The sequence below is a fragment of the Vigna radiata genome, unplaced genomic scaffold (genome assembly GCF_000741045.1).
Source record: "Vigna radiata var. radiata cultivar VC1973A unplaced genomic scaffold, Vradiata_ver6 scaffold_7, whole genome shotgun sequence".
Classification (NCBI taxonomy): Eukaryota; Viridiplantae; Streptophyta; class Magnoliopsida; order Fabales; family Fabaceae; genus Vigna; species Vigna radiata.
Genome location: NW_014543262.1, coordinates 36,276 through 48,298, shown reverse-complemented (window position 1 = coordinate 48,298; position 12,023 = coordinate 36,276). Strand labels below are relative to the sequence as shown.

The window sequence follows — 12,023 nt, the reverse complement described above, 5'->3', positions numbered from 1 at the left end:
ATGAAGAGTGTCGAGAGCAGGAGACACAACAAGAAGCTTTACCAATGATGTACGAGAGGAGGCTATGTGACAGAGATGTGAAGGATGACATGGTTGCTCAAAACGAAGGTCATTGAACTTCAAACACGAATTGAAATGATGCATGAGGACACAAAGAAGGTTGTTGAAGGAGGAAGACACAACACTTAAAATTTTGAAGACATAAGAAAATGAAATTGGAAAAGAAAAGTCTAAAGGTAAACTTATTTTATCAAAAAAACTTACTGACAGCATTTAATATAATACCAACAAATATATCAACAATGACTCTTATCAATATTTCATGAGTAACTAATATTTATTGATTGATCTTTAACCACCGGTCCGTCAATAATTCTTGTTTTTCCTATAATATTGTGATAAAGCTGTCAAATGTAACTAGGAATATCCGTGCATGCTTGCCAGACGTGAGGTATGGATATAAATGAAGAAAAAAGAGTTAACGTGGACAGAGGTGGAATTGTGTAAAATCTAGATGCCACGCTGTTGCATGCATAATGGTCGTAGGGAGGTCTAAAATGTCTAAGTCACACTTTTTAAATTCCATATCACTTTAATGGGCTAATAGCCCAATTGATGTTTTAACACTCACACCCCATTATTCTTTTTTACCCTCTGCATATTAGGCTAATATTCCTACCCATCTTTAATGTTACACTACATTATCATCCTTAAGAATATCTAGAAGTATTCTATAATATTTAATGATACCCAATAACATATAATAATATTTAACGACCTCTAATATTTTTAAATAAATAATTTATTTTTTATTTAAAATATTCAATTTATTTATTTTTTAATTATTGTAATTTTTCTAAATCAATACATTCATTCTTTTACTCATTAAACTTGATTTAACATATTTTATAATTTTTTAATCATGTCTTGTCATGTAATAACTATTAAGTGTAGAAATATAAAAAATGATACATATAATAGTTGTAAAAGATGCATGTAATCATGTAAAACTTGTATCGTCAAAAATTATATAATAATAATAAGGGTTAAATATGTTTTTAGTATCTTAGCTTTTAGTAAAAATTGGAATTAGTCCCTCTTCAAAACTTTAGTTTAATTTAGTTCCCTAATTTTAGAAATGTATGAATTTAGTCCTTTTAACCAAATTTTGTTAACTTTTATTTTATGTTTCGAACGCGTTTCTCAGTTAACATTGAAGTAAAAATGTATCAAACAGTNTAAACAACCCAAATGTTATCATGAAACGTGCTTGAAACATCAAATAAATCTAACCAAATTTAGTTAAAAGGACTAAATTTAGACATTTCTAAAGTTGGCGGAATAAATTAGGCCAAAATTTTGAAGAGGAACTAATTTCAATTTTTAATGAAAGTTAAGGAATCAAAAGATATTTAACCCTAATAATAATAATAATAATTCGAAGGGTTTTGATTAGGGTTTTAGCTTTTCCAGCACACTTGTTCTTCACTGTTTCTTCGAAATCAGCGATGTGGACTCTCCGTCGTGCTTCTGGTCCTCTCAGGTCCATTTCCCCTTTTCTACCCTTTTTTTACAGTTGAAATTTTATACCGTTAAATTATTTCTCTTATGTGGTGGTCATGCCATATTTCAGTATGAAGAGTTGGAATTAATTTTTTATTGTGCATTGTTTGCGTAGGACCCGAGGGTACAATGTGAGAACTTCTTTTGTCAAATTAGCTCGAACTAACTGTGTGGAAGAAGAGAGTGGTATCGCCGAGTCTCTTGGAATAACATACGGTGGATTGTTGTTGTGGAATAAGCGTTTTCATTCAGAACAAAGTGCATCACTGGATTTTACTGTGTGGAGACGCGGACTTTCTTCTAGTAGCACCAAAGAGGATGATGATTTGGAGGATGGGTTTTCCGAGCTGGATACACCTGCTGACGATGAAAATGAAATTGGCAATCTTTTAGCTTCTGATGCCGGCCAATCGGATGACGACAGTGATGAGGAGAATGTCGAGGAGTCTCACAACGAGGTCGATGAGGTGGTCAAGGAGAAAGTAAAGCCGCATCGTGGAAGGGTTGAATCTGAACTATTCAATGAGATATTGAATGCGCCACGTTTGTCTATTGGTGTGGTTGTCGATAACTGGTTAGCAGAAGGGAATGAACTAACCAGAGATGAAGTGTCCCTTGCCATGTTTCTTCTTCGAAGGCGAAAGATGTTTTGGAGAGCTCTGCAGGTATTTGGGCTAAGTTTGAATTGTTTGTACATTATACATTATGTCTTTTTAATGTTTGAAATTTGAAATTAAATAAATAACTGAAATTGTGATTGATGCTTTATTATATTTGAGGAAAATATGTTTAATTGGAGAAGACATTTTCTGTTATTGGTTCTTGTTTTCACCTTCGAAACTAATAAAAATTTCCGGTTTTTTGTTTTCACAGATTTGTTTTGAGAACAGAAAAAGTTAATTTTCTTTTATTGCTTTCATTTCAAAACTTTGAAAACACAAAAAATAAACAAGGTGGGCTTGATGTAGCTACAAGTAAAAATAGAAGATGAAAATAGATTACATTATTCAAACCAAATGGGTCCCAATGTTTTCTTATCATTGATTCTTTTGGTAATAATATTTACTTGCAACTCTCAGTCTGAGTGTCGAAAGGATTAATGAAATTACAGTTTACAGGAGATGGTACCATTTTTTTACCATGTTGAGAAGATAGAAACAGAGAAAAAATAAAATAAATTATGTGTGTTGGGTACATGCACGAGTCTTCTTATTTATAACGAAGAAGAGATACAATGATAATTAACAAAATCAATATCTAATAAAGAGAAATATTTGGTAAGATATTTCCTTACCAAATCATATTGCATGTTCCTATTTAACAGAATCAAATCATATCTCTAACATTCCCTCGAAGTTGGACCATATTATCATATGTGATTACTTTGTTACAAATGCCATCAACCCAAGACCTCTTCAGAGACTTGGAAAACATGCCAACCAGTTGGATCCCAAAGCTGTTAGGAAGTTAAAAATATATGAGCGGAGGAATAATGAACGGTAGCCGGAAGGAAGGAGGGAAGGACCGAACGGTAGCTGGAAGGAAGGATGGAAGTAGAGGCCAAGCGGTAACCAGAAGGAAGGAGGGAAGTACCGAACGGTAGCTGGAAGGAGGAGGTAAGTAGAGGCCGAGCGGTAGCCAGAAGAGAGTAGGGATGTATAGACCGAACGGTATCTACACTATGTCGAGCGATAGTAAGGAAAGGGGGGTCCGAATGGTAAGGGAATAAGTGTAGGAGCTGAACGGTATATACACTAATACCAAACGGTAGAGGATGAATAAAAAGAGCGCGAAAGTTTGTTAGGCTGGTAGGGGGAAAAAGAGTATAAATAAACCTTTTGTTATTCTGTTGGGGAGCTAGCCATTTCTTACGTTGAGTAAACAGGTCTTGGACCTTGTTGAGGGGGATTAGGCTCCCGATTATTGTTTTTCGTTATACAATTACAGTGAATACATACAATTACAGTGAATATACACTCAATTCCTTTATTCTCTCTTGTTTGATTGCCTTTGCATGAGTGGGTAATTGTGAGAAAGTTAGGTTTCTAACTCAGAAACCTAACAAATTGGTCCGATTTGCCGAATCCAATTGAAGGGAGAAGAGAGCGATGGAGGACAAACTCGATGGAAGACTGAGTGTAGTGGAGAACAAGCTGGAAGCCATGGAGATAGCGGTCGACGGAATAAAGGCTGAAAACGTAGCACTGCGCCAAGATACGACGACGATATGGCAAGACTTGCAAGAAGTCATGCGGGTTTTGGGAGAAAGGGCGCGTGACAAGGAAGGGATGTCTGACTGTAGTCAAGTGTCTGTAAATGCCAATCGGAGGGCGAAGCGGGAAGACGAGATCGGAGGAAGAGACGGAGAGCGCGGCGAAAGTCACGGCGGGTGGCGAAAACGGGTAGAATTGCCCCTTTTCGAGGGTTTTGATCCGTTAAATTGGATCAATCGCATGGAAAATTTTTGGAAGTGCAAGGTGTCTTGGAGGAGGAGAAAGTGAGATTAGCATACATTAGGATGAAAGGTAGTGTAGGATATTGGATCAAGGTCTGGAGAACCAAGGCCAAGAACCAATCCTGGGAAGGGCTGAAGGATGCACTAGTAATGAGGGTTGGGGATCGAAACAAAGGGTCAGTCTTTAAGCGATTAGCAGCGACTAAACAAATGGGAACAATGGATGAGTTCGTCCTAGAATTCGAGGGTCTGGCGGGGTAGACGAAGGAGTTGTCGGAGGAACAACTACTAGGGTATTTCCTCGCGGGCTTGCAGGAGGATATACAAAATCAAGTTCGAATGCAAGATCCCCAAGCTCAAATGGCCGCCATGCGAATCGCCAGGTACGTGGAGGAAGCTCGCAAGGGAAATAAGGATGGGGGTTGGAGTGAAAATAAAAACCCATCAGCATGGGGGCGGAGTGTAGGCGGAGGAGGTGCGGTGGCGAGGGTCGAACCAAATCGAAGCAGTGAAGAAACAGGACAAAATAGGTGTGTAGAAATGGTGGATGCCATGAAGAAGGTGGCGTAGCTAGATGTTGAGCAGAGTGTGGAAGAGAGGAACTTGTTCTCTGTTGGATAAAAAATGTGGTGGGGTCACGAAGAGTTTCATGGAGGATCTTGTCATCGGTAGAGTAGAAAGAGGAGTCAAAAGGGAATGAGTTGAATGTTAAGCACATAAGGGATTATAGGCACAAGGTCGAATTGAAGCTGTCTAATACTTGCAGTGCTATTAGGATAATTTTAGATGAGCATCTTATCCCATCCACTAATATTGCAGAGTCCACGATGTTTTATTATAAGATGAAAGGAGACTATTACAGGGTCTTGGCAGAATTCAAAGCTGGTAATAAAAAAATGGAGGTAGCAGATCAGTCACTTAAAGCATATCAGACTGCTGCTACCACTGTTGAGAGTGAATTATAACCTACACATTCTATTCGTTTGGGTCTGGCTCTAAATTTCTCTGTGTTTTATTATGAGATAATGAATTCACCTGAAAGGGCCTGCCATCTTGCTAAGCAAGCATTTGGTGTTGCCTATGTTGTGACTGATTGGAGTAGGAATCCTTTTAGTTATGGTGATTATTCTTATGTTGCGGTTGGAAACTCAGGAGATGACTATGATATAGTAGGGAGATCAATGGACAATTGTTTGTTTTTTGCTGATGAAGTAACTTGCCAAGAGCACCCAGATACTGTTGGGGGTGCGATGATGAATGGACTACGAGAGTCTGTTCGCATAATTGACACATTGAGCACTGGAAATGATTATATTGCTGATATGGAGGGATTAGGAATCAGAGATAAACTTTATCTCTTTGAGTTGGGAGGTGTGGATGTGATATTAGGAGTTACCTGTTTGGCATCCCTAGGAAAAATGAAAGTAGATTGGTGGTAGCTGAGCATGGAGATTGAGTAGGAAGAATGGAAGACATTTGTGGAGGATTTGAGGTGTAGAATGCTGGAAGTTAATAGAATCCAGGAAGAATGAAAGACATTAGAGGAGGATTTGCCACCACCCAAGTCTCCAGACCTGAATTGGAGGGCTCCACCTGGGAAGGGGAGCATTACATCAAATAACAATTCCCTAACTTCAACCTTGAGGACAAGGTTGATTTTGAGGGGGTGGAGTAATGTTAGGAAGTTAAAAATATATGAGTGGAGGAATAAAAGAAGAATAATGAACAGTAGCCGAAAGGAAGGAGGGAAGAACCGTACAGTAGCTGGAAGGAAGGATAGAAGCAGAGGCCGAGCGGAGGCCGAGCGGTAGCCAGAAAATAATGATGGAAGATGGTGAATGATTACCTCATCCAGAAAGATATTAGCAGCTTGTTAGAAAGCTAATTTATCTTACTATTACGAGACTTGATCTATCTTTTACAGTTGGAGTGATTAGTCAGTTTGTGTAGGTCCCATGTATTGACCATTAGAATACCATCATTAGAATAATTATATCTATGTATCATCATTAAGCCTAAGTTGGTTGTAATGTGTTAGACAATTTATAGTTGTACCTATAGTCGTACCTAATTCTACACATAGGTGTCTACTACACCTAGGTGTCTATTGTAGTCCCTTAATCTTCAATGTATTTTTGTATCAGTTTTTCATTAGAAATATATTTCTCATCTCAAAACCCCAAAATATATTTCTTTGCTTTTAATCTTAAGTATATTAAAATATTGTTCACTGTTTACTCACTATTTCTTAATGATCAGGTACCTTATTTTCTCATCTCATGATTTGTTTTCTATTTAGTTGAGTTATAATTAGAGTATGATCAATGGTTGGTGCTCCAAGATTAATGATATGAACATATCTTTCCAATGCATAATACAACAAAATAGGCAAGATAGTGTAAATTCAAAGTCTCTATTTTTTAATATCCTCTCTGGTTGCATAAGTTTTGTGGAATGTAAATCTACAATTTTTTTGCATTTGGTTGGAGCAAAACTCTTTCTATGGCATAAAGCCCTAGGCATTTTTAATTGGTTTTCACATTAACAAATATCTTAATAGATGGGAAAACTTTGTTACATAATTCTTTGTTGATTTTGCTTGTGTCCTTAGTTATATCTATTGTGTTCTTTTGTTTGGAAAAATTTCTTGGTTCCATTGTGTTTGTAATGTGTTTCTCTATCTCAAGAAATATCTTATTTCCTGTTGAAAAACAAATACTAATAGGTCAAGCACACGTATTATGCAACTAGTACAAGTCCATCCCATAAAACAATCCGTAAGTTTTATATCTTCAAATACAATATGAATTACATTGTTCTAAGGAACAATATTTGTTCCAATACGTCCAAAAGTTTCACATTGCTTAGAAGTCAAAGCTAAGTATAGCTTATATGTACCATCCTTCCTTAATCCAAGAAGGTTTTCTTTAAGGACAAAACTGGGATGGAAACATCAAACTCCAAAGACAGCAATACTTCGATTATGGTAATTGACTTTAATCATGCTGGTCGGACTATTAACAAATAATACTATGGGAACAAAAATAAGAGTTTCAGGCCACTCTTAGACAAAGCTCTCGGCTGAGGGAGCTCAGTACACCTAAAATTCCAAAAACAAATAAGAATCTAGGTTAAGGGCATCTTATATACATTTTTCTCTCATAACAAAACAAAACGACTTTTAAGGACAAAACAATGATAAAAGTAACAAGCTTCAAAGCAAACAATGTCTTAAATGCATCGATTTAATTTTTTTAGTGGTTGAGGTTGGAATGACACTAAATTGGGAACTTTTAATTATTTTAGTTTATTTATACTTAATTCGTGAAATTTTTTCAGGGTTTATAATATTCCTGAGATCAGATTTGGTATCCAGTTCCTTCAGCAATGAATTATGTGCATGGTTCAAGTTTTGGCAAATAATTGCTTGAAAAAAAAAATTATTCTGTTCCTCTCACATTATTTTTACTTACTAAGGTTGGTGTTGGATAAAATTAGCTTTGTAGCTTATCTTTTGGATTTTGAGCGTTCTTCCCACTGGCTTGTTACCCAGTGCTTTTTTAGACTTGATTTTTTATCTGTCTCCCATATGAAGAATCTTGTTGGTGCTCTTTTTCTTTCACGAATTGTCCCTTTTTATTTTTCTCCCACAAAATTAGCCCATGGAATTAGAATACTCTTCCTGTTGCTGCAGATGAAACGTGAACCATTGCTTGTCTTACATGAACTGTTTGCTTTTTGCTTTTTATTATTCTTACTATTTCTATTTGTATTCTTTCTTAGAATTCAGGCCAGCAGGCGAGTAGGAAGATTCATGCCTTGTATGTTGATTAGTTGCAAATGTTTATATAGTAATTTTTTCTTCTGTTGTGAATGCTTTTGGTTCATATTTTCACCAATTCATTTGATATAATTGTTGTTTCATGGCTCATTTTTCTAGAAATGCATTCTATATATGTTTCTGTTCAAATAACTCGTAATTAGCAACTTAACGTGGTTTTAAATTGTGCCCACAAGTACGATTGCAGTTGCAATATTATGGTTTTGAAGGTTTCTTGAACTTTAATTTTAAACATTCATAGTTAGATATATTTACTTTTTACATTTTCTAGCTTGAAAAAATGTGGTAATGCATTTTTTTTTTCTTTTTATGATTCGATATGTAGCTCTCAGAGTGGCTCGAGTCAAAAAACCATGTTGAGTTTCTTGAAAGAGATTATGCGAGTCGCATTGATTTAATTGCCAAAACACGTGGCTTAACTAAGGCAGAGGCATACCTTGAGACTATTCCAGAATCTTGTAGCAGAGAGATAATGTATCGAACTTTATTGATGAACTGTGTTGGTCAGAACAATGTGAAAAAAGCAGAAGAAGTTTTCAGTAAACTGAAGAATTTGGACTTGCCTGTTACAGTATTTGCATGCAACCAGATGTTACTTTTGTATAAGAGGAATGACAAGAAGAAAATAGCTGATGTGTTATTATTGATGGAAACTGAGAATATCAAGCCTTCTTGTTTTACTTACACAATCTTAATAGACTCAAAAGGCCGGTCCAGAGATATTAATGGAATGGATCTAATTGTTGATAGAATGAAAACGGATGGCATTGAACCAGACATCAGTACACAGGCTGTTTTGGCTAGGCATTACATGTCAGCTGGGCTTCAAGATAAAGCGGAAGCCTTATTGAAGGAGATGGAAGGTGAAAACTTAAAAAAGGATCGGTGGCGATGGCAAATTTTACTTCCCCTCTATGCAAACCTTGGAAAGGTGGATGAAGTGGAAAGAATTTGGAAGTTCTGTGAGACAAACCCTCGGTATGATGAGTGTCTAGTGGCAATTGAAGCCTGGGGAAAGTTGAATAAGGTTTATGAAGCAGAGAATGTTTTTGAGACAATGGTAAAGAAATGGAAGCTTTCTTCCAAGAACAGTTCTGTACTACTGAAGGTTTATGCAAATCATAAGATGATTACGAAGGGTAAGGATCTTATTAGGCGAATGGAAGATAGTGGGTGCCACATAGGCCCACTGACCTGGAATGCTATGGTGAAACTCTATGTCCAAGTCGGGGAAGTGGAGAAGGCAGACTCTGTTCTTCAGAGGGCAGCCCAGCAGAGCCAGATGAAGCCACTGTTTTCCACCTACTTAACTATTTTGCAGCAATATGCTATGAGGGGTGATGTTCATAATTCAGAAAAGATTTTTTATAGAATGAAAGATTATCATTCTTCTAGAGTACCGATGTACCAAGTTTTATTGAGTGCCTATATAAAGGCAAAGGTTCCCGCCTATGGGATTAGAGATAGGTTAAGGGCTGATAACATAAAGCCCAATAAAACTTTGGCAAACCAGTTGATTCAAGTTGACGGATTTAGGAAGAATCCACTCTCCGGTTTGCTTGACTGAGGAAGCCAGCAGATACCTGTGTAAGTGTTGTTTCTACTCATACGGTGCAACTGCTGTTAGTCAATAAAAGATTAGGTTAATTATCTTCGATTTGAAATTTTTGTGAAAGACTTTTCTTTTGCAGGTTTTTTTGGTTGAAACTAAGCTTTTGAAAGGTGCTTGATTATAGCAGTTGTGCTGTGTTATTAAAGTCTTTTGGAACTTGAATAGATCCTGATTTGCTACATGTTTAGCATTGGAGCGATGGAGTAGCAGAATTGTCCCAGCCCAGAAGCTCTTCTTGAATTCTAACCAATTTCATGAATGCAAAACGCACATTTGTAAACAAAGGTTGTTAGATGCAACTTTTCAATATCTTCCTCCCAAATTTTCTGTAGCTTCCTTGGAATCAAGTGGTATCGAGTTCTTTTAATCTGGATCTAGAATAAAATATAGAAGTCTAATTTAAATAAGTAATTTTTAAAATTTGAAAATTTAGATGTAGAACATGTACTCAGTAAAATTAACATAATAGTTAAATGGACTGGAAATTTTTAAGCTATAAATCAATATAGTTCTTTCATTAATTGATGCCATTTAGTGTCATTGTAAAGATTGAGTTGATATGTGAAAGTATATTGTATTCTCTATTTTTTATCACCAAACCATTGATATAAATATACTTGCCTTTCAGGAGATAACCACAACACTTTAAAACTTCCTAGTCAAAGACATCTATAAAAACCCAATAATTAAGGTATTAATTAATATGTAGCAGTAAAACTGTCATGAAAAAAATTTAGCACTTCTCACTTCTATCAAGGTAATGCTAATAAATTGGAAAGAAAAATCAAACATGATAATTTACTAATTTACAATGTGAAAGTTGTAAGGAACCAGAATGGTAAGGTGGAGGGACAAATTGACAAAATTTATACTACAAGAAACTCGGAAAATTCAAAGTAACGCATGCGTCAACATTCAATTTGGAAAAACAAAACTCTTAAAACTAAATTGATACATAAACAAAAAGAAAAATTTACATGTGAACTATCAAATATTTATTTAATTTGCCAATATATGCATACTACATTTTTAAAATGTGTATACTATCGAGTCAACAATTTGTTCAATTTTATATATGATATATATATATATATATATATATATATATATATATATATATATATATATATATAAGTTGTACTTTTACCTTAAGTTATATATAACTTTTAAATGTAATAGAACACACATCTTAATTTTTATTTTCATAACTTTTATAAACTGACATTCTTTAACAAAAGTTTTTTTTTTTTTTTTACGATAAAATTGTGTCGGAAAAGCATATATCTAAAACTAAAACTAATCATACTATATCATCATACTAATGAATTAGTCTTTGGAACATATTTGTGACACAAAAATGAAAGTTTCATAATCGACACTCCTAATAAAATATCCCTGATAGAATTATTATAGTCTAAAATAGATTATATGTTAAATGCTTGTATATAGTAACCGGTGATAATAATATTTATAGATAAAATATGTGACATATTTATTATAACATATAACAAATATTTTAATACTATTTATAAACGTCAAGTATTGGTATCATATTATCCGAATATGTAAGTATCAATTACCCACGAAAACTTAAAATTAAAATTAAATTTATTTCTTTATAAGTTAAATTTATTAAAAATAAAATTAATTAAAATAAAAATAATTTATATTTTATTATGTTAAATTTAATTAAAATTAAATTTTAATTTATATCATATTTTATATCTTTTTAATTCTACTTAGATTTTATTTTAAAAATTTATAAGATATTATTTTTTTAAAATATTTATGGGTATTCATTTGCGGATTTTAAAATAGATATTTTTTTAAATGAATAACAGAAAGAGTAACATTTTATTACAAGTCGAATAGACACTATCATTGTCTAATGTGACTCTTTGTCATCCTTGGACTCTACATCAATTTTAATGTTATTAGATGATGATCACTTAACATTTATGCTCATGGAAAAGAAATAATATTCATATTAAGTCATGATTTTAATTATGTTTTAATAAATAATGAGACCACATGAGATAAAAGAAATGAAAACCAAAAGTGGTGTTAAACATCCTATTTCTAGTGTGCAGGCTCAACTATACTTGAGCTATACAGCTCCATTGAGAGGTAGTCTCCATCCTTTATGAAAGATTTGTTTTGGTGCAATATTCAAATATTGAATCTTCCTCGTAACCAGACCAGATTCAGTTTCAATTATCAGAAAACAAGTAACCAACAAAACGTCCCAACTCAAACATGAAAAATCACGTGCCTTAGAGAATTAGATTCTGTTCTACGAACATTCTCCAACTCTCAGGGAAAATTCATAATTAGGAATATTCCACAATGTTGGAAGTGGATTCATAACCACAATACTTCCACAATCAAGGGAAGATTCAACTTCATGTCTTAAAACCTTATTTCCTCCTATTATAATTTCTCCTTTTTCCTTCCATTATTCAGTTCCATAAATACACTCAATATTATTGGTGGAGCTTAATATTATCCCAGAAAGGAAAAAAAAATAAAAAATAAGCTCAATTATATTATAT

The 12,023-nt window shown here is 34.3% G+C and overlaps 1 protein-coding gene and 1 pseudogene across 2 annotated transcripts; both read left to right on the top strand.

Moving 5' to 3' along the window:
- The first annotated feature begins 1,446 nt into the window (after nt 1–1,446).
- LOC106753946 (pentatricopeptide repeat-containing protein At1g80270, mitochondrial) lies at nt 1,447–9,882 on the top strand. 2 transcript variants are annotated; one of them, XM_014635836.2, is made up of 4 exons: nt 1,447–1,543; nt 1,679–2,228; nt 8,185–9,446; nt 9,668–9,882. In XM_014635836.2, the coding sequence occupies exons 1-3, from the start codon at nt 1,509–1,511 to the stop codon at nt 9,424–9,426; spliced, it is 1,827 nt and encodes a 608-aa protein (XP_014491322.1). In that variant the 5' UTR covers nt 1,447–1,508; the 3' UTR covers nt 9,427–9,446; nt 9,668–9,882. The 2 variants fall into 2 exon arrangements, with proteins under 2 accessions (XP_014491322.1, XP_014491321.1); XM_014635835.2 differs by having other exon boundaries at nt 9,551–9,882.
- On the top strand, nt 2,441–6,447 carry LOC111241077 (annotated as a pseudogene).
- Nucleotides 9,883–12,023: the final 2,141 nt, after the last annotated feature.

Excerpts from the sequence above, each read along its gene's own strand:
- LOC106753946 (XM_014635836.2), top strand. The coding sequence starts at position 1,509 with ATGTGGACTCTCCGTCGTGCTTCTGGTCCTCTCAG. Across the intron at positions 1,544-1,678 it reads CGTGCTTCTGGTCCTCTCAG|GACCCGAGGGTACAATGTGA; the intron begins GTCCATTTCCCC and ends TTGTTTGCGTAG. Across the intron at positions 2,229-8,184 it reads TGTTTTGGAGAGCTCTGCAG|CTCTCAGAGTGGCTCGAGTC; the intron begins GTATTTGGGCTA and ends TTCGATATGTAG.